The sequence below is a fragment of the Dreissena polymorpha genome, chromosome 9 (assembly GCF_020536995.1).
Source record: "Dreissena polymorpha isolate Duluth1 chromosome 9, UMN_Dpol_1.0, whole genome shotgun sequence".
Lineage (NCBI taxonomy): Eukaryota > Metazoa > Mollusca > Bivalvia > Myida > Dreissenidae > Dreissena > Dreissena polymorpha.
The window spans coordinates 101,392,594-101,417,203 of NC_068363.1; the positions used below are offsets into that span (position 1 = coordinate 101,392,594).

The 24,610-nt window shown below is 38.3% G+C and overlaps 1 protein-coding gene and 1 long non-coding RNA gene across 14 annotated transcripts in view; both read right to left on the reverse strand.

Moving 5' to 3' along the window:
• The window catches only part of LOC127843675 (hydrocephalus-inducing protein homolog), an 86,828-nt gene that overhangs the window by 4,519 nt on the left and 57,699 nt on the right, over positions 1 to 24,610 (reverse strand). For all 10 annotated transcript variants that reach the window (XM_052373381.1, XM_052373389.1, XM_052373388.1 and 7 more), the window contains 12 exons: positions 19,192 to 19,339; positions 18,239 to 18,449; positions 11,169 to 11,390; positions 10,180 to 10,349; positions 9,398 to 9,596; positions 7,986 to 8,255; positions 5,374 to 5,543; positions 4,641 to 4,776; positions 3,820 to 4,119; positions 2,536 to 2,699; positions 1,405 to 1,555; positions 398 to 628 (listed from right to left, as the gene is read on the reverse strand). In XM_052373381.1, the coding sequence (XP_052229341.1) occupies positions 398 to 628; positions 1,405 to 1,555; positions 2,536 to 2,699; positions 3,820 to 4,119; positions 4,641 to 4,776; positions 5,374 to 5,543; positions 7,986 to 8,255; positions 9,398 to 9,596; positions 10,180 to 10,349; positions 11,169 to 11,390; positions 18,239 to 18,449; positions 19,192 to 19,339 (2,372 nt within the window). The remainder of the gene's footprint in view (positions 1 to 397; positions 629 to 1,404; positions 1,556 to 2,535; positions 2,700 to 3,819; positions 4,120 to 4,640; positions 4,777 to 5,373; positions 5,544 to 7,985; positions 8,256 to 9,397; positions 9,597 to 10,179; positions 10,350 to 11,168; positions 11,391 to 18,238; positions 18,450 to 19,191; positions 19,340 to 24,610) is intronic.
• Positions 6,073 to 7,860, reverse strand: LOC127843678 (uncharacterized). Of its 4 annotated transcripts, none has more exons than XR_008032280.1 (3): positions 7,586 to 7,860; positions 7,118 to 7,273; positions 6,073 to 6,441 (listed from the first exon to the last, which is right to left on the reverse strand). It is a non-coding gene; the product is annotated as an uncharacterized LOC127843678 (long non-coding RNA). The 4 variants fall into 4 exon arrangements; XR_008032281.1 differs by lacking the exon at positions 7,586 to 7,860 and adding an exon at positions 7,326 to 7,440; XR_008032283.1 differs by lacking the exon at positions 6,073 to 6,441 and adding an exon at positions 6,586 to 6,961.

The following is a 24,610-nucleotide window of genomic DNA, read 5'->3' on the forward strand; positions in this document are numbered from 1 at the left end:
AAATTTAGTTGAAATTGGCTCAATGGTTTAGTAGAAGAAGATGTTTACAAATTGTTTACAGACAGACAGACAGACAGACGGACGGACGGACGGAAGCCGGACGGTGAGTGATCACAATAGCTCACCCTGAGCTATCGCTCAGGTGAGCTAAAAAGGTTGCTGGGGTAAAATGACTATGGAATCTGCCCGGAGACCGGGAGGTCATTGGTTAGAACCTCACGGTAGGAGCATTCTTTAGATCTCCCCCAAAGACCTCAAGTACAGGATCTACCCAAGAAAAGGACTGTAGAGTGTTTTAAAAGCTTTAGGCTTTTAATGCAATTAGTAAAAAGCCTTAGGCTTTCAATGCAATTAAGCTTATATAGATGGGTAAAATTCAATCTGTCCCAATACTCACACTTGAGTTTGGCGGAACGTTAAGCGTGCTGGGCATCAGCACTTCTGGCACGTTGCATGTGGCTGAGAACACGGCGTGTTGCGGCAGGGGGTTGTCAAGCTGGATCTTGTGGTGGATGCTCTGTCGGACGGGCGTCACCAGGTCGATGGTGGTGATCACCCCAGGGCGCGTCGCCTTGAATGTCAGCTCGTAGAACTGGTATTCTCCGGATTGCTCGTTCGTGAATGTTACCTGTAAATGCACAGACATGTGTTTAAACCCTTTAGCCCATGATAACATTTATTGACCTTTTAAAACGATAAATGTACTGTATTAACAGTCTTGCATTTTTAAATTAACTAATAATGAATACAATAAATGAAGCCTGAGAAACACTTGACCAGTATATATTTGACATAGATTCTAATAGCAAACATAAAAATGTGCAGCATATTTCTTTATAAATGCCTCCCTCACAAAAGAACGTCTCCACCCTCAATATTTATCAGTAAAAAACAAACAAAATATTACTGATGTCTGCAATGTTAATTGAAAGCACAAAGAAAATACAAAACTGGTGCAGGACACCTATTGAAATAAACCTTCAAATGAGTTACATATAAGGTAACACAAAGAACTTGTATAACACTCTCTCTTTTTGAAAAAATAAAATGCCTACAGCATTTATTTTGGAAAATTAAGGTAAATGTCATTTTAAAATATTTTAATAAAAACACAAGATACTCCCACTAAACATTGACAAAGACAAATCCATCAGTCAGTTAAATAGGACTTTGTTTTACACAAAAACATTTTTATATACACTCTAGACTTGGAAAAAAAGACAAATTGAAATCATAATTCCAGAATTGTGACATATATATCAGAGGTACAAATGCAACGCTTAATGCCTGCCACTTAATGTGTGTCATGAAAACAGAGGTACAAGCGCAATGCTTGAGTAAGTGGCGGTGGCATAAGAACAAACAGATTGGGTATATAAACATAATTATGCAAGTGCAATATACCTTCATGGAAGTGGTGCTCTCTTTGTAAGCATAGAAAGAGAGCTTGTAGTCCTTCTTGCTACTGGCAGGCACATCAACGTAGTCCATGTTCTTTATCTGGATACCTGTGTCAAACTTCTCTTGACGTACAGGCTCAATCTTGACCTTGAACCTGCACAAGAAGAAATAAAGGTTACATGGAAACCCGCATGTTTTGGGCACCAACTTGTGAAACAGTTAAAGGGCCCCTAGGATTGGGAAAAATAGCATAGTTTAGATTAACATGGGGAATTTTGTTTGTTTTTTGCTTACAAAAACTATAAAACTGAGAATGAAGGTGTTTTTAACATATTTGAGATTGTTCGACTGATAAACCTTGATAGGGAGATAAAATAAATGTTGTACTTAAAAATAAAACATCAGAGATATTTGAAGGGCAAACCTTCAATAAGGAATTTAAGGCAGTCATTGGGGAAAGTACATACTTTTTCAGATTGGGAATGAGCAGAAGTTTTGACAGAACTTTGACCATAAGAATCACTGAAGGAACTCACTGAACGTAAATGTGGGTTGTTTAAATACTGTTAACATTCAAATAATCTGTTCTTGGATCCAGTTCACACCATATTGTTAAACATGACTTTTGATTTTTTTAAACTTTATAATTACAAATAATACTTTGATTGAATATTAAGTTCAATATTCAAAAACTGAACACAGTCTATCAATGTGTCTATTGGTCACTCATTTTGTCAGATCAACACATGCATGAACACACAGATGAGGATAGGTAAAACTGTGTTCCTATTGCAATTCTTTGAACAGTGCACACATACATCAGAATGCATTAAAAATTAAATAATGCCCAAACTGTTTTTACCCTTGCATAGCTAGAAAATATTGTTTTAACACTTTCAAGCTCAGATAAACACTTATTTGGGTTTGAATTACCTTAGAAAATAAATTCACTAATATACCATTCTTACTAAATTAAAGTTTTAAAGGCTTAAATTCCAACCCTAAGATACTGTTAAGCAGCAAACAGCATAAAACCTGAACAGACTGCACGTAACTCTCATGCCGTTCTGGGTTTATGCTGGTTGCATATAGCCATTTTAACTTCCCTTATGAGAGGGAAAAGGTTAAGATTACCTCTGTGGTTTCTTGAGCCAGTTGGTTACAGGTAACATCTCATTGTACCAGGTCTTGCTTGGAATGTCGCGGTTGATTTTGCCGTTAGGTCGAGGCGCCTCCGCTGTTCCCAGCAGGTTAAACATCAGACCAGAACCATCTGGCAATGGGAAAAATATGGAGCCCTGAAATTAAAAGTAAATAAAGGAATCATGATCTATATTAAATAGCAGTCCTAATAATTTTGCTGGTCAAGTTATTATTATGTCCATCAAGAGCCCCGCATAACGGGTGCCAACGCTCGGCTGCGGGTGCAGTTTTGAATAAATGAAAGTTTGTCGGAGTTTGTTTTTTTAGCTTTGACCTAGTGACCCAAAAATGGCTGTGGCGTGTAGAACTCGTCAAGGTGCAGTAACATATGAAGTTTCAATTTTGTAGGTGGAAACACTTTCATTTAAGAACCAATGTTCAAAAGTTAAACAAAATGTTAAGGTTTTAGCACGACACAGACGGCGGACAGCGGAAGACACAACGAGCTGGCTATGACAATACCTCTGGTTTTCTCCGAAAACAGCCAAGCTAAAAATTACAGGTTCATAGCTTAACTGGACCAAGTTGCAATAACTAAGTCTGCCATTTGTTTACTGTTTGTAAAAAATTGTCAACAAGTTAAAGCTAAGTTATTTGGTTATGCCACAATGGGTTCTAATTTAGAACTTTATTATGAACTGATATATTACGTTAAAAATAACAAAATGAATCGAGTACAAAGAAGGCAGATATCTTGCTTTCAATGAGTTTTTCAAAAAGCCTTATTATCACATGCTATACCCTGTTTCCCATGTAATACAACCATTACATTTTTTTTTTATTACACATGTGTAATACAACATTTTAAAGCGTTTTTATTGGCTTAGTTTTCGTTTATTGACCAATGGAATTTTTTATTTTGCTGAAATGACGTTGCAACGTCAAATGACGTCACGAAATGTAAACAACATTCGGGATTTATCATTATGTTTGCTTAATATTTATTTAATTTGCTCATTTAAAAGCATATGATAAAAAAGATCTGACACTCGTCATATCATACCATATTTTATTAAACTCGTCCAGGAAATTCGTTAGTAAGCTCACCAAAGGCTCGTTTACTAACAAAATTCCTGTACTCCTTTAATAAAATATGGTATGATATGACAACTCGTGCCAGATCCTATATGTCTTTCAATGCAAGAAAGCTAAAATACATAGTTTAAAAAAATACACATGACATACAAATACATCAACTCTGCATCACACACATACCACGTGTTTCTTTCCCTCAGACGTCATTGTCAATGGGAAGTAGGTCAGCTCGTACAGTTTCGACTGTTGCGGTTCAACAATGAATGACACAGGTCCACTCCATTGCTCGCCTTCGATGATCGGCTTTAGGTGCCATGCCTGGTTGCTCCGGTTGGCGATCGTCAGATTCTTGGTGTCCTTGGTTCGGACGCTGGTTGAGAAATGCTGGCCCTCCCGTGTCTGTGGGTTTCCGATGCAGGTGCCTGTCAGGGTCAAGGTCACTGGCTTGTGTGGACCACCAGTGAGGAGGCAGCGCAGCTTCTGTGGAGAGATTCATACAGACTTTGTACAAAACCAACAAACAAACCCCAAAAAGTCTTCAATTTTATGGACCATACTCTGAGAAAAGGGGGTTTAATGCATGTGCGTCAAGTGTCATCCCAGATTAGCTAGTGCAGTCCGCACAGGCAAATCAGGGAAGACACTTTCCGTTTATTTTTGTTATTTTTAGTGTCAAGAAAGTCTGTTCTTAGCAAAAATCAAGTTTGGACTGCACAGTCTAATCTGGGCCGACACTTTAGACACATGCGTATAAATTTATAACATATGAAAAATATGGCATCTATTTTTAGATATGACAGTAAAACCTGTCTTAAGCAAACAGTGTCTGTGCTTATTGTTCTGTTTTCAGAGGTGTTTGGTTATCAGGTTTGGGCATAGTGCACTGTTCTTTCAATACAACCAGCCTGTTTAACATGGTTGAAAAGGTAAGACTGCAACAGTGTTGAATATTGTGAACTATCCAATTAAAAGAGAATACTTTGTGTGCATTGGGAACTTACATCATATCTGATGTCATTGTTGATCTCCTGGGGGTGGAAGAACACTTCAAATGTAACCTCCATGCCTGGAGTGATCTGCCCTTTCACGGGGTAGATGGAGAAATCAGGCTTGAAACTGTCTATGTCCCAGTTGAACCTAACAAAGAGATTTTAACTTGTTTTATTCATATACAAAATTAACAGCTTTTAGTACGGGTACTAAAATAGTGTTGATTTTGGGGTAGAATAATTTAAGTTAACATAGTTAACATGACAAATTCAGACTACAAAAGGGTGTGTGTTTTTTTAATCTAAATATTTTTATTTAGCTGGCTTAATTGTTTGACAGATCTATTTTTTAATTAAGCTTATGTTAATTTCATTACAGATATTGTGAAAGAATAAATTAATATGCTTTCTACCCTAACATTGATTAAAGTTTGTATAATAATGTATTCTTAACAAAGAAAAACTACATCAGTAAAAAAAAAGTAGCATGCAAAGCAACTTTTAGACATGGCATTTATGATTAGCCTAGTTCTGGAAAAAACTGGGCAAATTGCATTTGCGCAAAATGTAGTCCCAGATTAGCATGTGCAGTCCATCAAAAGCTGGGACTTCCTTTAAATGAAAAATTGCATAACAGCGGAAAGTGTGCGGACTTCACAGGCTAATCTGGGATGCCACTTTACGTACATGCATTAAACCCCATTTTGCCAAAGTGAGGCTTGTTGATGATAAAGCTAGGTCATACTTAGCATTCATGTCGCCGGTGTTGGACATGACAATCTTGCGCGAGGTCTGACTGCGCTGCACCACGGCGCCAAACGGAATGGCGGTGGTGTCTAGGTTGATCTCCATTCCGAGACACGAGCCCTGGATCACAAACAGAGGCTGGGAGAGGCCCCCACACTCCATCAGAACCTGCAGAGAAAAACATTTTGTTACTTTAAACTAAATAAAGGTGGAAAGTGTCGTCCCTGATTAGCCTGTGCAGACTGGGACTATACTTAATGCACATGTATTAGGCCTGCAGCAAAATATCGGGACTTTATGAATAGACTATTTGTAGCAAATTATATAGCATCGAAACTTGGCTGGTTTTGATATGAAATATCTTCATCAGTGTGTTTAGAGCATTTTATGTAGCAAAGTATCATGATTTGCAAGGTTTTAACAGCATTTTTATGTTGAATATCAGTATTTATTTATTTATTTTTTGCTTGAAATATCTATTTTGTTTCATTATATATGTTGGTATTCTTCATATTCTGACACTTGCACCTTACTACAGAACATTACCTGACTTTGGGGTCATCATTATTATAGGTTGTTCCTTACTACAGAACATTACCTGACTTTGGGGTCATCATTATTATAGGTTGTTCCTTACTACAGAACATTACCTGACTTTGGGGTCATCATTGTTATAGGTTGTTCCTTACTACAGAACATTACCTGACTTTGGGGTCATCATTATTATAGGTTGTTCCTTACTACAGAACATTACCTGACTTTGGGGTCATCATTATTATAGGTTGTTCCTTACTACAGAACATTACCTGACTTTGGGGTCATCATTATTATAGGTTGTTCCTTACTACAGAACATTACCTGACTTTGGGGTCATCATTATTATAGGTTGTTCCTTACTACAGAACATTACCTGACTTTGGGGTCATCATTATTATAGGTTGTTCCTTACTACAGAACATTACCTGACTTTGGGGTCATCATTATTATAGGTTGTTCCTTACTACAGAACATTACCTGACTTTGGGGTCATCATTATTATAGGTTGTTCCTTACTACAGAACATTACCTGACTTTGGGGTCATCATTATTATAGGTTGTTCCTTACTTCAGAACATTACCTGACTTTGGGGTCATCATTATTATAGGTTGTTCCTTACTACAGAACATTACCTGTCTTTGGGGTCATCATTATTATAGGTTGTTCCTTACTACAGAACATTACCTGACTTTGGGGTCATCATTATTATAGGTTGTTCCTTACTACAGAACATTACCTGACTTTGGGGTCATCATTATTATAGGTTGTTCCTTACTACAGAACATTACCTGACTTTGGGGTCATCATTATTATAGGTTGTTCCTTACTACAGAACATTACCTGACTTTGGGGTCATCATTATTATAGGTTGTTCCTTACTACAGAACATTACCTGACTTTGGGGTCATCATTATTATAGGTTGTTCCTTACTACAGAACATTACCTGACTTTGGGGTCATCATTATTATAGGTTGTTCCTTACTACAGAACATTACCTGACTTTGGGGTCATCATTATTATAGGTTGTTCCTTACTACAGAACATTACCTGACTTTGAGGTCATCATTATTATAGGTTGTTCCTTACTACAGAACATTACCTGACTTTGGGGTCATCATTATTATAGGTTGTTCCTTACTACAGAACATTACCTGACTTTGGGGTCATCATTATTATAGGTTGTTTCTTACTACAGAACATTACCTGACTTTGGGGTCATCATTATTATAGGTTGTTCCTTACTACAGAACATTACCTGACTTTGGGGTCATCATTATTATAGGTTGTTCCTTACTACAGAACATTACCTGACTTTGGGGTCATCATTATTATAGGTTGTTCCTTACTACAGAACATTACCTGACTTTGGGGTCATCATTATTATAGGTTGTTCCTTACTACAGATCATTACCTGACTTTGGGGTCATCATTATTATAGGTTGTTCCTTACTACAGAACATTACCTGACTTTGGGGTCATCATTATTATAGGTTGTTCCTTACTACAGAACATTACCTGACTTTGGGTTCATCATTATTATAGGTTGTTCCTTACTACAGGACATTACCTGACTTTGGGGTCATCATTATTATAGGTTTTTCCTTACTACAGAACATTACCTGACTTTGGGGTCATCATTATTATAGGTTGTTCCTTTCTACAGAACATTACCTGACTTTGGGGTCATCATTATTATAGGTTGTTCCTTACTACAGAACATTACCTGACTTTGGGGTCATCATTATTATAGGTTGTTCCTTACTACAGAACATTACCTGACTTTGGGGTCATCATTATTATAGGTTGTTGATAATATTGTTGTAAATACTAACAATTTATTCAGAATTTTATAATCATGTTTCTGTATTACTATAATATGATCACAAGACAAACTTGTCAATAATAATCAAATGATATTTAGTATTCAAGACACTTTTACCTTAACTAATCACTTTTACGACTTGTCTAATTCATTCATGTAATTTGAAAATAACCTCATCCAAGCTAAAATAACATTTATTAAATAAGAGCAGAGAAAAACAGTTATATATCTCTTGAACCTGATACTAACCTCTTCCAAGAACTGTGGAATTCTTCCCTGTGGCTTAAAGAGCACTTCCACCTTGCAGGTGCCACCCTTCCCCTCCAGCGTTATTGGGTAAAGGGGCGCTATGGACAGCACACCGGCCTGCTGAAGGGCCGGGGTTGTGGGCGTAAGAGCCAGGCTGAATGTGATCGCAGCGGGGCTGTTGTTGACTATCGGGATGTGTTGCTTCACCACTTTGCCTACCACCTGCGCCCCCAGGTTGAGGATCTTGTGTTTGGGATTTAATACCTCAATCTGTGGGTTTAAAAAAAAACACCTCATATAATGATGTTTTTTCTTCTTATTAAATTGTTTATTGCTTTGGGGCTTCTACATAAATCAATGTGTCTTGTGTTTGGGGTTGATCTGTGGAGTTTAGAAATACGACAAATCTTACATAATGATGGTGTTAACATTTAAATTGTTGATTGTTGTGGTTGTTACTACATAGCTTGATATGTGGGGTTAAAACAATAATTATAATGATGGTTTGTATATTAAAATTGTTGATTATTGTGGGGGTTTCTACATTAACAAGAAACCGTCGGAGACGGGTGATGCTCCCCAAAGGTTTTTTTGTCACAATATTGCACTATTCAGATAAAAGGAAAAGTCTTGAGGGCACAGTAGTTGGGGGGACAAGAATTTTTTTATAGAAAATTTCAAAGGGCCATAACTCTGTGAAAAATCATCCGACCAGAACACGCTGATAATATGCACATCTCCTCTTGGTAGTGAAGCTTCCCATAAAGTTTCATTGAATTCTGGTCATTTCTGCTGAGAAATAGCCCGGACAAGAATTGCACTATATGTACAGTTAATGTTAAATTTCAAAGGGCCATTTAACTTTGTGAAAAATCATCCGACCAGAACCGGCTGATAATATGCACATCTCCTCTTGGTAGTGAAGCTACCCATAAAGTTTAATTGAATTCCAGTCATTAATTGCTGAGAAAAAGCCCGGACAAAAATTGTGCACGGACGGACGGACGGACAGACAATGCGGCGACTATGCGGCGACTATATGCTCCCCCCAAATTTTTTTGGAGTAGCATAATAAATGTGTTGAAGCAATTGTCTTTTAAAACTATCGCTCCAGTAAAAGTAACATGTTTGATTGGGGTAATTCTCAAAACATTAAGGGTAAGCAAGTTTTGAGTAAAGATACGTTTTACTGATTAGCAAATTAGCTACGAATTTCAAACCTTTATACGAGAAGCTTGACAGGAAGGTAATAGGTACCTTTTGAAATTATTACATTTGCTGTTTCAAAACTTGTATTTGTAATGTACAATGAAAACAGGTGTGCTGCTAGTATATATAAGAATTGTCATGCTTGTAACCTTAATCTTTGGCCAATTAAAAAAAATTACAATTTTACTACAACTGACAAATACCTTCATTTCAGCTCCAATGCCAATGATCTCAACTTCCTGCCTGGACAGTCCATTGATTTCAAACGTGATGATCTCGCGATACTTCCTCGCCTCTCGGGGCACAAACTCGAAGGTTACGTCGACGCTCTGACCTGGCTGGATCACGCAGGCATCAAACTTGAAGCGCAAGAAGTCTGTTGGTGGGTACAGACAGTCCACACTGCAATATAGGTGGTATACAATAATTTCTTCATCACAGAGAGGATTTTTGATGGAGAAATAGATTGCTTACAATGAAGAGAACATCTTCAGAAAAACAAAATTACTATGCCTGTGCTTATATTATATACTATGCTTAAGTGTTAGTTTCAATTACTGGAAGAATGGAAACTAAAGTTGTTAGACTTGTTAAAAAAACATGGCATATTAAATTGTCCTCAGAGATTTAAACATGCCATTTTACAATGGGGAAAATGAAATGGGATATAAATTAAATGAATAACGACACCTAAACTAAAACACTTAGCATTGGTCTGGGAAAACTGGGCTTCATGCACATCAAGTGTTATTGCAAATAAACCTGTGCGTGCATTCTGCACATGCTAATCAGGAACGACACTTTTCGCCTTAACAAGATTTTCATTTAAAGAGACTTCCTTCAAACAAAAAGTCCATTAAAGTGGAAAGTGTTGTACCTGATAAGCTTGAGCAGACTGCACAGGCTTATCTGGGATGACACTTTACGCACAGGAATTAAGCCCAGTTTTCCCCGAACACCTCTAACATTTGACCTCCAAACCAACCTGATCTCCTTCTTGTCTTTGTTTGTGAGGCGGAGGGTCTTGCTGTGAGGCTGCATTCCGGCACGGTACACGAAGCAGCTACCAAAGTTGGCCGACAGGAAGGAGAAGTGGAGACCCGGGCTCATGCCCAGCCCCACCAGGGCAATGTGGAATGAGGGGCCATGATTAACCTGTATGGAGGGAAATATGCAAACTTGCACAAAAAGAGATGTACATTGATGCAATTACACTATACACCATTAGCAATGTGCACAACAAAATTAACACCAAAAGATATTTAGATTGATTTAATTACACAATACACACTTAGCGATGTGCAAAGACAAACTTACACAAAAAGAGATGTATCTTGATGAAATTACACCATATACCTTTAGCAATGTGCATGCACCTACTAACTCCAAAAGAGATGTACATAGATGAAATTACACCACAAGGGATAAGCAGAATTTCCTTAAGAGCCTTTACAACTGTGTTATGATTTTCACCATTGACCATCAGCAATTGTACATTTTTACATGTATAAAAAAAACAACATCAAAACAATTAAAATCTCAAAATCCCAATTTTGTTATGAGCATGGTGCCTGCCTTGCACCTGGAAAGTCCCAGGTTTGATCACCACCCAAGAATTTCTCAAGGTCTTTCCTTAACCCTTTGCATGCTGGGAAATTTGTCGTCTGCAAAAATGTTGTCTGCTGAATTTCTAAAATTAGCATTTTCTTTGATTTTTTAAAAAGAATACTATCAGAATAGCAAAAAGTTTGGATCCTGATGAGACGCCACTTTTTGTGGCATCTCATCTGGATCCAGACTGTTTGCAAAGGCCTTCAAAATTTGGTTCCAGCACTGAAAGAGTTAAGACACCGAGTAGTACTTTGTTTGCATAAAACTGACTCCGAGTATCTCTAGATGCGTACAACTTTCACAACTATATAGCTGTAACTAACAGGTTCAAACTAGAATCAAGCTAATAAACTGTTTACTCACCTTCAATGTAAGCTCACTGTCTTTGAGTGTGGTACGGGCAGACGGACAGAAGGAGAGGACACACTTCTGCTTGTCACCGTGGTTGACCCCGCCAGACTCGGGCGATATCTTCACCATGTCCTTCCACTTGCCGAGCATGTTGAGCTCCCATGTGTAGTCAAAGTTGAACTTGCCAGAGTTCAGGATGAACAGGTTACGGATCTGTTGCTCATGCACCTCCACCTTCGAAGTAAACAATTTTTATGTATACAACATTTTCAAGTTTTTTGTGGTGTTCAATAATTTAAGGTGAACAACAGATATATATTTCAAAGCACTGCCATATTCAATAACTGTCATTTAAAGCTTTTAAACAATACTTCATAAAAAAATTTTTTTTCAATAACTGTGTGACTTATACTGAGCTGTAGTAAAACAAATTTTTTAAATAAAATTCATTTTAATTATTAAATACTTACCTGTTATCGTATGCTTATACTTTCCAAGGGGAAATAACTCATCCGGAATTTTAACTGGGAATCCGCCACCTCAATACCGTAATACAGGCCAGGTTAAACATAGTGCAATGCAACCTAGCCAAAAATCGGTAACCAACCCTCAATATTCTTTCAATATATATTCAAAAATATTAATCGAATAGCGGGGTGGGAGGTGGGACTTACCGATAACAGGTAAGTATTTAATAATTAAAATTAATTTTATTTAAAAAATTTGTTTTAATGTCATAAATACTGACCTGTTATCGTATGCTGATTTTGCAGCTGCGGTGGGAAGGTTCGTATATATTTTCCCAACACAGTAGAATCCATAAACAGGGTTATCAGCTAATGATATCAAGTAATCTTCGTTAAAACGGTATTAATTATGACTTCTCGGACAGAGTAATATGTCTATGTCGTAAAGAAGACACTACCGTTAGTGAAACCACAACAAGCCCAAACGTATACAAATTGTATTGTTGGCACTTCAGAAAACGAAGATAAAAAGATGACAAGGTGGTCGGATTCCTCCAGTAAACAGCTTAGAGCACGTCATAAAGTGGGGTGTGATTAATATATGCCCACAAAACAGACAGAGCTCTTAATTCATGCGGTCAGATCCTAAAAAGGAATGAATCCTTAGATAGGATAAGATTAACTTTCCTTAGTCGAGGTCTAACCCCGAGAAATAGAAGCCGCAGACACATCCCCCCCCCCTTTTTTGGGGAAATGAAGAGTGTCTTTGAGAACCTCGAATGGACTTCTGACTAACACTGCTGAGATAGAACTTCAAAGCCCTGATTGCCCAAAGAAGTTTATCCTCATCTTCATGACTACCAGTTTAAGAAAACTTGGAAACTTGAAGGTAGAAGCCATATAGAGGACTTGAAATTAAGCAAGGAATCCTGGCTGACACAACAAAGTGAAAACGACAATAGATCCAACTGGAATTGGTCGTATTCAACAGAAAAAGCATGAATTTCACTTCTCCGTATGGTAAAAGCCATAATAAGAAGGAAAACCGTCTTAAAATTATATTGGAACTGTTAATAAGCCTAATGAAAAAGGTTCATAGGGAGCTCATTAAGCATCCCAACATGTTACACAAGTCAAAACCGCTTAAGAAGGTAAAGGAACGAAAAACATAGTGTTGACGTTCCATAGTTTGGATCAGTTCCAAAATAGGTAAGACAGCACAGAGTTGCGATGACTTACACAAAACAAGGTATACGAAAGCATAATCTCTATCCTTTGATGAAGAAAAGAACAAATTTCTTATCATCAAGAAAAAGATGAGAAAAACCTCTATGTATCTAGCAGAGTGATTAAGGTAATAACTATGCTCTCAATTACCCAGTAAAAAAATGAATTTCCATAGAACCTTTATACAATTCTGATGGAATTATCCTTGCACAAGTAACAAGGATTGAAACTCTAACAGAAAAACGTTCTTCTGTAGAGATAACTAAAAGTTATTAATGGCCAGACATGTAGTGGCACATGTTTGGATCAGTAAAAATATGTCTCAGTGAGATATGATATTTGACCTGTGAAGAAGTTTCCTGAAAATAATTGTACAGGAGACTTAAAAGGTCGTAAAACCATAATCCCATGGTTCATTAAGTATATTTCATGAAATTATGGCAAAAACTCAGTTATTGCAAAAACTCACCAAGAAGGCAAGATATTCCAGTTTATGTCAATGGACGAATGTATAACAATTGCACACCCTGCTGGATCGATTTCTGTGAACTGCATTGTTGACGTTGTTCAGCATACCGGTATACACTGCGATATACGATCGCATAACGCTAATAACTAGCGTTTGATGATAAACAACATTCTTTGATATACTATGTACACCATGCAACTCGTCTGCAACTTCACTGCCGCGCATGCGCAATTACATTATTGAACCCAACGGAAAAATAATTCGAAAGAAAAAAAAAAAACTGCAGGACAAAACGTCCAACAGGGCGTTGAGACGAACTGGTATGAGAAAGACGATAGAGAAAATTTGTTGTTCTTGCAAAGAACGAATACGTTCCTGATTTCCAGTTACAAGGAGTGATAATATGATCACCTCCGTGTCTGTAAGTAAACCACGACCGATGTGTGATAGTTGAAACCATCACAAAGGAATCGTGAAAATGTGTTGTAAATGAAAAACAGCTAAAAAGAATTTTCGCTTTTCAAGATGTAGATGTGCAGGTGATATTCGTTAGGATACCACATAATTGAGAAAATCAAGATACGTTGTTCTATGTGATCGTCCATAACCTTATCTGCTCACATCTGTATAAGATGTAAGGAAGGTTGTGGTAGAATAAACTATATTCTTGCCAAGATAATCTTCTAGTCTAGACACCACTAAATAGTGGTAAATAATGACAAAAAGATGGAAATCTGTGTCATTAAATAATCCCGAGATTAATACAATTATCTTAAAAATAAAGCTGAAACGGACGTAAGAAAAGACGTCTCAGCAGAAGGACCGGTGACCGGACCGGTAAATACCGACCGGTGACCGGAACCATTTGTCAAGGATGGGTGGGCAAAGAAACCAGGGCAAGCCGAACTTTCCCACTCCAAACACACTTGAAAATTGGTAGAATAGGACAGTGTTTAACACTTATAAGTTTATGACCTATCTACAGAATATAGCCTCTTCTTGAACCAATAACAGGCGCCTTTAAAATCCTGGATAATACAGGTCGCGAAGTCATCGATTTGCGAAGTACGGAAATATAATTGATAGTGGTACCTCCGGAATCGGAGGTGTGATGGCAGAAAAAGGTGAAAACCCTAGGGGTAACCTTAAGCGGGTCCACGCTTGCCGGTAGAATGCATGGAAGTCTTAAATTCTGACTTGATTAATCCATTTACTTCAAGACTTCTAACCGGGACGAATTCCGAAAGGAATACGACCAGTTATAGGAAGACGGCCTGTTATGGCCAGAAGTGTAATAGAAGAATAACTTTAAGATGAGGTCCCTCCAGATCCTAGGATCTAAGATCTGAGCTCAATAGGTCCTAAGCCATCTACAAGACTGTAGCCGCTATGCGGTCAATCTGATAGGCAATCCTATGTATCAGAACTCTTGTTGATTCCAGTAGCTTGAAAATATGCACTGCCGTAGGAGCAATAGAAAAGCAGAAGTCGATACAAATGTCGTCTTGCTAATCCTGCTAGTGTCATTAATGTGTCCCAACTGTTCCGTGACACTGACTGCAAAGTCTGTAGCCGACAGGTAAAGGCGGTTAAAACAATTCATCCTTCGGGTCTCGAACATAAATTAATAGAGGTCAAATAGTAATGTTCGACCTCAATGCTAGTCTCCGAGCCCACTTCAGCCGATCTATCTGCAAGACCAGTAGTCTGCATGTAGCCGGTTGAGATAGAAGTACAAATAACAGATATAGCATGATTTGGTAACCGTCGCCAGTAGAACATCAGTATTGAAAAACACAAAAAGTCATGTAGATTGTTGAATCCATAAAATATAGTATTCAATACAATCATAGCCAGGGGTATACAACTATGTAATGTAGACGATACCCGTGATACTAAAAATTGACCGATGAAAACACAGTGGAATACCGGTAATTGGTAAGTGGTGACCGAACCGGACCGGTCAATGACCGGTAACTGTAGCCCGGTGAACGGACCAGTCATAATATGACCGGTGACGTTACCAGTTAAAGACCGAAAAATGGTGGAATCCATATGGTCTGTTATCAATGTCAAGCACTGCTCGGAAAAGAAGATCATGTCAAAAAATCCAATCCGATGGCGATGAGACATCACTTATTCTGACCGGTGATCAGTGATCGGTGATATGACCGATGAATGGTGACCGATGTCCGGTGATTGGGACCGGTATAATATAACTGCGTCAGAATGGAAATATCTGGTGCAGAAGAATGACCATCCACGAAGTCAACTGATAATGTTAACCGGAAAACAACGGTAGATTATCAGTATTAATAGGCATAAGTGTCCTTGTAGTCGTAGTGGAGAAAAGAACAGCTTATCCCGAAGCCTGAATGTTAAACGAACTAGTGTTCGTATACAACTACGGCTCGGTGACTGCAACATGTGTGGATGCCATAAGAAGAACCATCACACGTGGAATGGAGACATGATATTCCTAAAGGAATAAAATGGAGAACGTCGATATGACCAGTAGGTTCATTAACGCCTACGTGAGAAGTGGCGACATCCATATAACTTCGATGCCGAAATATTGTTCGGCTACGCTGGAAATATTGTCTTCTACAATATTGTCTCCGTGAGCATTGACATGATCGCTTACGAGCGTATCAACGCCGAGAACTGCTCAATGAAGGAGAGGTATGTTCGATAACTATCCAGTGGTGCTCAATGCAGTCCGCTGATGTCTACGTGAAGGTTGACGACGTCCTCGTTTCCTGCGATGTCGAGATCTGGATCGGCCGAGATGTGGATCGGCTGCGATGAGACCGAGATCTTCTTGATCGCTTACGAGAGCTGCGACGATGAGAACTGCTCGACGAAGAAGAGCGTGTCCGATGTCTAATCCTTGATGAAGACGATGTATTCAACGAAGAATAGGAGAATAATTCAATGAAGAAGACCGAGTTCTTCTTCTTGACCGGTGACTGGTGTTATCGGTGGCAGGCCTAACTGATGACTGTTGACCGGTGACCGGAGCAGTGATCAATGACCGGACCGGACCGTTGACATGACCGGACCGGACCGGTGACATGACCGGTGACCGGACCGGTGACATGACCGGTGACCGGACCGGTGACATGACCGGTGACCGGACCGGACCGGTGACCGGACCGGTGATCAATGACCGGACTGGTGACCGGACTGGACCGGTGACCGGACCGGACCGGTGACATGACCGGTGACCGGACCGGTGACATGACCGGTGACATGACCGGTGACCGGACCGGTGATCAATGACCGGACCGGTGACATGACCGGTGACCGGACCGGCCGGTCAGACGTCGATCAATGGTCCGTGATCAACGTCCCCGGTGACGTACCGGTCATATCATGACCAGTGTTGTCACCGGATAATGACTGTATGGCGGATGCCAAATGGTCCGGCATTGGTCGATGTCCTTGACCAATGCCATCGGGCAAAGACCGGCTGACGGGTGTCGCCATATGGTCTGATGTTGACCGACTGTCTAAGAGACTTAGCATAGTACGGTCGCGATCGTGCCCGATACCCGGTGACTGATACTGCAACTATCATCCATGATCTGCGAAGTCACCGGGTATTTATCCACTCTTGTTTCTGCGACCATCATGTAGTCGAATATATGAAAAAGATATTCAACCATAAACTGGTCACAGACCAGATTATCATACGGCACATACAATCATTATTTTGACCATAATGAAAATTATAATAATACTGCCGTAGATCATAAATTAAACAAAAGTTTAATTCAAAACAGATGAAAAATAAAATGACGATCAATTAAATTGTCATACGGAACGTTAAAATCATTATTGCACACAATGGCAAATGATAAACAATCTGTCAATAGAAGAACACGCTTAGCACGATCTCGTAACACATTTGAAGAACATGCTTTGCACGTTCTAGCAATGTATTAGAAGAGCACGTTTTGCACGTGGTCGTTCGCGCCTGAAAACACCCAGCATGGTAGAAATAAACCATTGTTCGATAAAAACAAGCATGGCTTACCTTTTACAAATGAAACAAAATCCATTAAATCCACACAAATTAATCCGAATGAAAAATAAAAAGATAAATAACACAATTTATCTATTCAAAACCCCAATCAACCAAGTGAAAAACAATATTTTAATTCAGAGCCGTAAAAGACACATATACACCTGGTTGATCCGGAAAGAATATTGAGGGTTGGTTACCGATTTTTGGCTAGGTTGCATTGCACTATGTTTAACCTGGCCTGTATTACGGTATTGAGGTGGCGGATTCCCAGTTAAAATTCCGGATGAGTTATTTCCCCTTGGAAAGTATAAGCATACGATAACAGGTCAGTATTTATTACATTAAAATGATGTAATAAGTAGCATGGGTATAAAGATTTTTATACACTGAAAACACAATATTGCATATAATGTGTAGTTTCATGCTTTTGCCTCATTATTTTAATTACTGAGCCTCGCCCCTTGGGGTTCATAAATTTGTGAACACAAATATATAAAAACATTAAAGACAAACAATCTCAAATAGCCCGTTGGGCTTCACAAATTTGTGAACACAAAATATATAAAACATAAAAGACAAACAATCTCAAATCAAGTGAGTTTCCTGGGCAACATATATACTGTCATTGGTTGTATCAAAAAGGAAGGTGGTAAATTGAAAAAAATCAAAAGCTCATATACCCTAGAAAACCATGTATACTGTGCAACCATGTTTAATGTGCACCCAGTTTTTTTTATGCACAAATGGAGGACAAATTATTTCAAGCCCAAAAAACTAGCAAATCGAACCCAAAATGGTCAACAGTTCATTATGCATTCAAACAATCTGCTCATTGTAAAGCTTATTGTTGTATTCAAAGAAGGAAATATTTTCGTGGGATTGTACATACCTCTCCAAAGTTGATCATGTTGTCCCCACCAGACGAGGTCAGGGTCACCATATTGCCGGCGGAGTCCTCACACAGCAGCGTGCAGTCCATGCAGTACCCCTCGGCCTTCACGTTCAAGGTCACGGGCAGAGTCTTGCGGCGCACGTGACACACAAGGTTGAAGTTCACCTCCTTGTCCGTGTCCGGCTTGAAGGAGAGGTTGATGGGAAGGCTGAAAGAAATACCCAGTTAAAAAAATTGGTCTTGTATTAAAACATACCTACTGAAAATATGGACCTAAATGTTGACACACCCAATAATAAAAATCGGACAAGTACTTAAACATTTCTGGAAAAAGTCTTCAAAGAATGTAATTTTTGTTATAAATTCATTACAGCTCGCCATTTATTCTTGGGGCAAATATTTCATGAGAATAATAACAATAAAACTTAAGAAGGATATACTTTTTTTCACAGAATTTGTGTATTTTAAAACAATAATACCAACTTGTCATAAAACACACCCATCTTAAGGTCTCGATGTCAATTATCAATTTTGATAAAAGTGGGGTTAAAACTATTTCAGTTAATATTTGAGACAGACTTCACAAGCTTATTATACTTTGCCCGGAGATCTTAATCCAGTTAATATTTTAGTTAATATTTGAGGCATAATTCACATGTTTATTATACTTGGCCAAGAGATCTTAAACCGACAAATATTGTGACCAACTTTAATTATGATACAATTATTAAGTTGAGTTAAAGGGGCAAGCGTTTACTTAACAATTTAAGGGCCATAACTCAGACGTACTTTCTGCAATCTGGCTGTTTATCATACTTTGATGAGATTTTAAACCAACAAACATTAATACCACGCTTAAAGATACAATTAAGCTGAGTTAAAGAAGCAACAAGGTTAATGAGGCCCCTTTTTATTATTAAAAAATCAAGAAGTGCATCATCTATCTTTACCTCGACTTTGGAGCAATCTGACCCGCCATGGGGAAGACGGAGAGTTCTGCTGAGTAGCCTGCAGAGTGACGTGAGTCGTCATCAAAGTAAAAGTTGAAAGGTTGATCCTCATTGTTGATAAGATACACTGTCTCGTCCGCCTGGTGGCCTGAAGATGTAACAATTTGAAATTCCATAAAAGATTGCCAAAATTACCTTGCGGGAATAGAAACTAACTTTACCATTTTGGTAACTTTCTTTAGTACTTTAGTTGATGGGCAAACAAGAAAGAGCCCAGAATCAAGTACATGTAATAACGCCCCACTAGTGCAAAAAGGTACCATGTCATATTGAAATAAATAGGCACAAGAGACCTTTTTGCACCAGTATAATACTTATGTTTAAGAACACAAAATCAGATTACAATAAAAAATTGCTAACATGACTCAATGCATAATGCCCTTTTATGAGTATGAAACTATATTCTTTTAAACAAGGCTATTGTCAAGCAATATGGTCCCCTACCGGCTCCACCATTGTCAGGAATTCCACCATTTTCAGATTTTTTTGATTTTTTAAATTTTTTTGGTTGCCATATAGCAACCACAATTTTTGACGTAGGAACAAAATGAAACAAGAGCTTTGTCACAGACGTGACGAATACCCCCACATGCCGCATATCGTCTTCACAAAATACAGCGGACACCATGCTCAATTTTTTAAAAGGCACTAAGTGACCTTTTGACCTAGTTTTAGGCCCAGAAAGGCCCATGTTCACACTTGTCCTAGAGATCATTTAGATAAAACTTGTGACCAAGTTTGGTGAAGATTGGATGAAAACTACTTGAATTAGAGAGCGGACAACATGGTGAGGTTTAAAACGCACTAAAATACCCCGTGACCTAGTTTTTGACCCGGTATGACCCATATTCAAACTTTACCTAGACATCATCTAGATACAACTTCTGACCAAGTTTGGTGAAGATTGGATGAAAAATACTCGAATTAGAGAGCGGACAACATTGTGATGTTTAAAACGCACTAAGTGACCCCATGACCTTGTTTTTGAGCCGGCATGACCCATATTCAAATTTGCCCTAGACATTATCAAGATACAACTTCTGACCAATTTTGGTGAAGATTGGATAAAAACTACTTGAATTAGAGAGCGGACAACAAGGTGAGGTTTCAAACACACTAAGTGACCCCGTGACCTAGTTTTTGACCCGGCATGGCCCATGGTTGAACTTGACCTACACATCATCTAGTTACAACTTCTGACCAAGTGTGGTGAAGATCGGATTTAAACTACTTCAAATAGAGAGCGGACACCATGCTCAATGTGTAAAACGTACTATGTGACCCTGTGACCTAGTTTTTGATCTGGCATGGCCCATGTTCGAACTTGGCCTTTAGATCATCTAGATAAAATTTCTGACCAAGTTTGGTGAAGATCAGATGAAAACTACTTGAATAAGAGAGAGGACACCATGCTGAATGTTAAAAAACGCATTTAGTGACCCCATGACCTAGTTTTTGACCTGGCAAGGCCCATGTTCAAACTTGGCCTTAAGATCATCTAGATACAACTTCTGACCAAGTTTGGTGAAGATCGGATGAAAACTACCGTATTTTACCATGTATAGCGCGCTCCCATGTATAACGCGCATGCGATTTTTTAAAGCCAAAATGGAGAAAAAAAAGAATTCAAGATCAAAAACCTGAAAATTGGGCCGAAAATGGCCGCCATTCTTATATTGCGCAATCATTTAATCTGAGTTTTTCGGGTGCTTAATGTTTTGTTTTAAAGTAGGGAGCGTTTATACGATCAGGAGCATGGGTTGCAAAGCACTATATTTTCGACAATTTTTAAGATTATTCTCTCGAGAACACCGTATATGTCCTTATTGTCGCGCACTGCGCGTGTTTTTTCAAGACCCCTGCGCGTTAAATTCGAACCACTATTACCTATTCCTCACATTTGAACAGCGTAACATTTTCATTACCTGCCGCTCACAACATCGTATGACATAGTCTTCTGCAGACCTGCAACATCGCAATGTCCAATTTTACGCAAATCGTCCGTGGATCCCATTTTATTTTTCATCGACTTAAATATTTCCCCATTAAGAGATGCTCCCGATTTAATCCAGTTTGACCCGGTATTTCGCGCCGTCACTGCGTCTAGTTGATCGGTATTTATAGTGAGACAAACAATACACCCGAACGCTCAATTCCATACAGTTGGTGTTATCGGCGTAAAGCCATTAGCTAAATATCATTTGTTTGTCTCTATTGAAAGAAACTAAAATGAGTCTATATCTCTATTGTTGGTTTGTAACCTACGTAGTATACTCGCACGGTAGCATATTAATGCAGAGATCGGAAAATCATTGATAAATGTATTCGTCGTTTCAATGCTTAGGGCCGAGAAATTTCGGCAAATCGGAACTCAACTAACGTATAACACTTGCTCAATTAACCGTTTAACTCCACCTCCGTTCTCTGCAAAAGGTTCGAAGGCGGAGCTTTGCAGGTGCTATTATTTAATTGGATGATTGCCATTGAGGAACAAACACACGATTAGTTCGGCATGTTGATTGCTAGACAAAGGAAGCCAATTTTGTCGGCGAGAAACTTGTCGCTTTATTGCTTCAGACAGGAAGCGGCTTTCCTATGATGACGTCAAACTGTCAATTCACATAGAGTGCAAATTTTCGGAATTGCTAACAGTAAAGTTTGGATTAAATTATCAAAATAAAGCAAAAGCGAAGTTGAGAAATATGATTGAAATAATTAGCGTCAGTTCAAATAAGACGTTTTGCGTTGTAAATCAACGAGTTTTCATGACAACAAAATCTTAAACAAACAATACCGCGACGACGCGGGGATTGATATACCTCGATTTTTTTTAATGAACAATCAATGAAGAAGTGTGAAAACACCAACAATGACATTTTTTCATCTTTTAATTTTTGTCAAAACTGTTACTACCCCGTTCATGCCTACCCTTTCCCGCTTTTTGTTGTTTCGACAACGGCCCCTTCAGTCTATAACATAATAGGGTGTAGTTTTCTACAATAAAAAAAATGGCGGCAATTGTGAAGATTTACGATTACGAAATGGATTTTTTGCAATTTAGCAACCAGGAAAGCGTTGTGTCAATGTATTACGCGCACTGAATTTTTATTTTGAAATTTGAAGGTAAAAAACTGCGCGCTATGCATGGTAAAATACGGTACTTGAATTAGAGAGCGGACAACATGCTGAATGTTTAAAACGCAATAAGTGACCCCGTGACCTAGTTTTTGACCCGGCAAGGCCCATGTTCAAACTTGGCCTAGACATCATGTAGATACAACTTCTGACCAAGTTTGGTGAAGATTGGATGAAAACTACTTGAATTAGAGAGCGGACACTTAATACGGACCGACAGACTGACCGACCGACCGACAGACAGACAAGTTCACTCCTATATACCCCCCTAAACTTCGTTTGTTGGGGTATAATGACGTGCATAATGTCCATATTGCCATCTATCCATCTTGCAAGTTTCATGAAAAAATATTAAGAACTTTTAAAGTGATTGCAGGATCCAGAAAACCACCATTTTCAGCAGTATTTCTAGTCTACTTCGTTGCCATAGCAACCAGAATTTTTGACATAGGAACACAATGAAATGACGTGCATAATGTCCATATTGCCATCTATCCATGTTTCAAGTTTCATGAAAAAATATTAAGAACTTTTAGGCCACGACTTTTATATTTCTTGGTTTACAAAACCGCCGACCCTAATTTTTGGAAAATGGGAAAAAAAATAAAATCGGAAAATCGTCTTTTTTTTAAATATTTTATTCCCGACCGCACTGCAAAACGAGCGAAACGAGAAAAAAAAACGATCCGGTTTGAGTACGGTTGCGAATAAAATCAAGTAAGTACAATCAACCATTGGTTCACATATATTGCAGAGATCGGGATATTTTTCAATGTGACACATTATGTACCAGTCCTTTTATGGGCACTTCTCAAAATTTATTTCGGGTAAAAATTACAGACAATAAGAAAATCAGCGCCAGTCAAATGTCGACCCCATCAAAATTTATTTCCGTGTCTGTGACGCAACTATATTGTTTAACATGTTAATTATATTAAACAAACCCGATAGTATTTGATAATAAGTATAAATAATCCAATAAAACACTGCCATTATTTACGATATATGTGTTTAGGAATTTTGTAAACACGTCCGCCATAGTTTATAGGATCTGTACAGAAAGTTTGGAAATCGGAACAAATCGGTATATCTCGGAAAATCATTGATAAATGTATTTGTCGTTTCAATGCTTAGGGCCGAGTAATTTCGGCAAATCGGAACTCAACTTGTGTAAAACACTAGCTCAATTAACCGTTAAACTCCGCCTCCGTTCTCTGCAAAAGATTCGAAGGCGGAGCTATGCACGTGCTTTTATTAAATTGGAGGATTGCAATTGAGAAACAAACACACGATTGGTTCGGCATGTTGATTGCTAGACAAAGGAAGCCAATTTTTTTCGGCGCGAAATTTGTCGCTTAATTGCTTCCGACAGAAAGCGGCTTTCCTTTGATGACGTCAAACTGTCAATTCACACAGACTGCACATTTTCGGAAGACTTTAACTGACTCCTTGCTTACAATTCCAGTAAAAAAAAACACTTGCTAACATTAAACTTTGGATTAAATTATCAAAATAAAGCAAAAGCGAAGTTGACAAATATGATTGAATTAATTCGCGTCAGTTCAAATAAGACGTTTTGCGTTGTAAATCAACGAGTTTTCATGACAACAACAACTTTGACAAACATTACCGCGACGACGCATGGATCGATCTACCTCGATTTTTTTTCATGTACGATCTCATAAGTCGAGTAAGAGCAAACACATACCGGGTAATTTGTGTATGAGTAGTTTATCTTATATAAGATTTATGCAACGGGCATCGCATTGCGTAATGGTGCGCATCCAATTTTGGAAATGAAGCGCAGTTTTTCGTTTTAATGGGAGAAGAACGCATGTCATGTAATGGAGTGTTTAAAATTGCCTGATGTTACATAAGGTGCTGTTAGGACTCATTTCATTTGAAGATATAGATGTGTTTCATTGCATAATTTGATTTTTTGTCTCTGTGTTAAGGTTATAAAAGATATGTTGTCTTTGTTCTGATGTTATTAGTATTAACTTTTTTTTCCAATGATGTTTTTTTTTTTTTTTTTTTTTCGACCGCCCGATGGACCATTTTCAAAATAATTTTTGTAAACCAATAAAAAAAAAAGTCGTGGCCTAAGCATAAATAACACGCTTGTCTTATATTCATACTCGGCTTTAATCATGCATGAGTTACACACAATCATTGACAACATTAGTCAGTTTATGACCTATTCTTATTTAAACCAATTCCAGTA